The sequence below is a fragment of the Heptranchias perlo genome, unplaced genomic scaffold (assembly GCF_035084215.1).
Source record: "Heptranchias perlo isolate sHepPer1 unplaced genomic scaffold, sHepPer1.hap1 HAP1_SCAFFOLD_552, whole genome shotgun sequence".
Classification (NCBI taxonomy): Eukaryota; Metazoa; Chordata; class Chondrichthyes; order Hexanchiformes; family Hexanchidae; genus Heptranchias; species Heptranchias perlo.
This window is the reverse complement of record NW_027139573.1, coordinates 1-3,325: the sequence shown is the minus strand read 5'-3', so window position 1 is coordinate 3,325 and position 3,325 is coordinate 1. Positions and strand designations below refer to the sequence as shown.

The window sequence follows — 3,325 nt, the reverse complement described above, 5'->3', positions numbered from 1 at the left end:
GGTGTTCAACGGGCAGTACAGCCAATGGAACCCAATATCGGGCCGGGCGTATAACGGGTGGTATAGCCAATGGAACCCAATATCGGGCCGGGCGTATAACGGGCGGTATGGCCAACGGAACCCAATATCGGGCCGGGCGTATAACGGGCGGTATAGCCAATGGAACCCAATATCGGCCGGGTGTATGACGGGCCGTATAGCCAACGGAACCCAATATCGGGCCGGGCGTATAACGGGCGGTATAGCCAATGGAACCCAATATCGGGCCGGGCGTATAACGGACAGTTTTGCCAATGGAACCCAATATCGGGCCGGGCGTATAACGGGCGGTATAGCCAACGGAACCCAATATCGGGCCGGGTGTATAACGGGCGGTATAGCCAATGGAACCCAATATCGAGCCGGGCGTATAACGGGCGGTATAGCCAATGGAACCCAATATCGGGCCGGGCGTATAACGGGCGGTATAGCCAATGGAACCCAATATCGGGCCGGGCGTATAACGGGCGGTATAGCCAACGGAACCCAATATCGGGCCGGGCGTATAACGGGTGGCTGATGCGCTGCCGCCCAAGTTGGATTTCTACTCCTGCGTCTGGTGACGTTTCAGGAGACGAGGTGAAGTCCTTCTCACACGCCCAGCATTTGGAGAGCTCCTCCCCTCAGAGGGCGCGCTGATCCCGCGAGAGGTCGGAGGGGTAACCGAGTGACCGGAGGCGGGTGGGGGAGGGGTCGAACCAGACCTCGCCGCACGGCGCCGGAACAGCTGCGACCGCCGGCTGAAGGCCCGCCGAGGCCACTCTGAGTGGATGCGCTCGTGGACCAGGAGGGCCGTCGAGCGGAGGAAGGCCTTCCCGCACATCGAGCACTTGTAGGCCTTGTCCCCGCTGTGCAGGCGCTGGTGGTTCAGGAAGCTGTAGGCGCGGGCGAAGGCCTGGTCGCACAGCGTGCACTTGTAGGGCCGCTCGCCGGTGTGGACGCGCCGGTGGACGGTGAGGCTGTACGGCCGGGAGAAGCTCTTCCCGCACACCGAGCACAGGTGCTGCTTCGGTGGGCGGGGGGAGGAAGAGGAGGAAGGTGAAGGGTCCCCGTTGGGACCAGGGGTCTTCGCCTGGGCCGGAGATCTGTCGGAGCTTTCCCCGGAGTGGCAGCACCTGTGCGTGGAGAAGGGTGACAGGTGGCTGTACATCTTGGCGCAAATGGGGCACTTGTAGATCTTCATGCCGGTGTGGACCCGCTGGTGCATCAGTAGCGAGGAGGAGCGGACGAAGCTCATGGGGCAGGCCAAGCAGCGGTAGGGCTTCTCCCTCATGTGGATGCGCTGGTGGACCAGCTGGTCGGAGGAGCGGGCAAAGGCCTTGTGGCACACCGGGCAGGCGAAGGGCTTCTCGCCAGTGTGGAGACGCTGGTGCTGGCGCATGGCGTAGAGCCAGGCGAAGGCCTTGTGGCACACGGGGCAGGTGAAGGGCTTGTCACCGGAGTGTACCCGCTGGTGCTGGCGCAGGCCGGAGGGCTGGGCAAAGGCCTTGCCGCAGGTCGGGCACTGGAACTGCTTCTGCCCCAGGTGGATGTAGCGGTGGATCTTGAGGTTGGAGGGGCGGCTGAACATCTTCCCGCAGTCGGGACACTGCACCCTCTTGTCCCCCCGGGGGGCGCGCTCGCCCCCTGGCAGGTCCGAGGGCGGGGAAACAGCGGTTTGCGGATCCATTCTCCCTCCTGCCCTTGCGACGAGGAACAAGACTCCGCACTTTGCGGGGAGGCGAGGGTGGAAAATGAGCAACAGGAGACTCCGCACAAAGGACGAGGCAGCGAGGGCAGTGGATCTCAGGCAAAGCACGCTGCCCAAATCCTAGGCACGAAAGAGCCCCTCCTCCGGATGCATTTCCCTTGCTGAAGATCAGAGGAGGACGAGTTCAACAGGACAACTCAATTGCCAGGCAATGCCAATGCTCCACCCCCCACACTGGGTCCGGGCTAGTTGGACAAGGCAGGAGAACGTCTCTTCGTTGTCAACAGCTGTCCCTCTCCAAATCCAACCAATGCCGACACCTTGCACGGACTGTCTCGGAGAACGGGTGGCTTTTCCATCCCACCCCTCACCAAGGGGGCTCAGCTGGGTCCTTCGACTCCTCGAGTCTCCTCCAAAACTGAGAAACAAATGAAACAAATGAACACTTTAGGAAGGATGTCAAGGCCTTGGAGAGGGCGCAGAGGAGGTTTGACGAGAATGGTACCAGGGATGCGGGGCTGTCCAGAGGTTGGGGTTGTTCTCCTCAGGGCAGAGAAGGTGAAGGGGAGATTTGGTGGAGGTGTTCAAAATTATGCAGGGTTTTGATCGAGCAAATAAGGAGAAACCGTTTCCACTGGCAGAAGGGTCACAGGTTTAAGATAACTGGCAAAAGAACCAGAGGCGACATGAGGAAATATATTTTCATGCAGCGAGTTGTTCTGATCTGCAATGCACTGCCTGAAAGGGTGGTGGAAGCAGATTGCTTTTCAAAAGGGAATTGGATAAATACATGAAGGGGGAAAATTTGCAGGGGAGTGGGACTAATTGGATAGCTCTTTCAAAGAGCCAGTACAGGCACGATGGGACGAACGGCCTCCTTCTGCTCTGTATCAATCTATGATTCTATATCTTTATCTGCTGCCAAGGCAACTGTACACTATGGGATATTGACGTGTAAGTCACACCCCCGTGTACGATGCCCGGGGAGAACTCCCCTGCTCTTCTTCGAAATAGTGCCGTGGAATCTTTTACGTTCACCTGAGAGCGCAGACGGGGTCTCGAGTTAACGCCTCATCTGAGACACAGCACCTCCGACAGTGCAGCACTCCCTCAGGACTGCCCCTCCGACAATGCAGCACTCCCTCAGTACTGCACCTCCGACAGTGCAGTGCTCCCTCAGTACTGCCCCTCCGACAGAGCAGTGCTCCCTCAGTACTGCCCCTCCCACAGTACAGCACTCCCTCAGTACTGCCCCTCCCACAGTACAGCACTCCCTCAGTACTGCCCCTCCGACAGTGCAGTGCTCCCTCAGTCCTGCACTGGAGTGTGAGCCAGGATTATCTGGTCAAGTGTCTGGAGTGGGAGTTGAACTGATAACCTCGGACTCAGGTGTGAGTGTGCTCCCCACAGAGAGACGGCTTCATCAAAGCGATTCTGGACTCTGTGTCCACCACTGGTTTTGAAAAGGGGATTTCTCAATAACTCGCTGCATGAAAAAAGTCCCTTTATTCTTTTCTGATTGATATTAAGTTTGCGCCTTTTTTTCAAAAGTCTAAAATTTAAGTTTCTCTCATCTCTCCTCCGAGCTCATCCCAT

General features: G+C 58.1%; 1 protein-coding gene across 1 annotated transcript; it reads right to left on the bottom strand.

Moving 5' to 3' along the window:
• Positions 1-583: 583 nt before the first annotated feature.
• LOC137315670 (zinc finger protein ZFP2-like) lies at positions 584-1,708 on the bottom strand. The gene has a single exon (XM_067980180.1). The coding sequence runs from the start codon at positions 1,706-1,708 to the stop codon at positions 584-586; it is 1,125 nt and encodes a 374-aa protein (XP_067836281.1).
• Between the last annotated feature and the right edge of the window lie 1,617 nt (positions 1,709-3,325).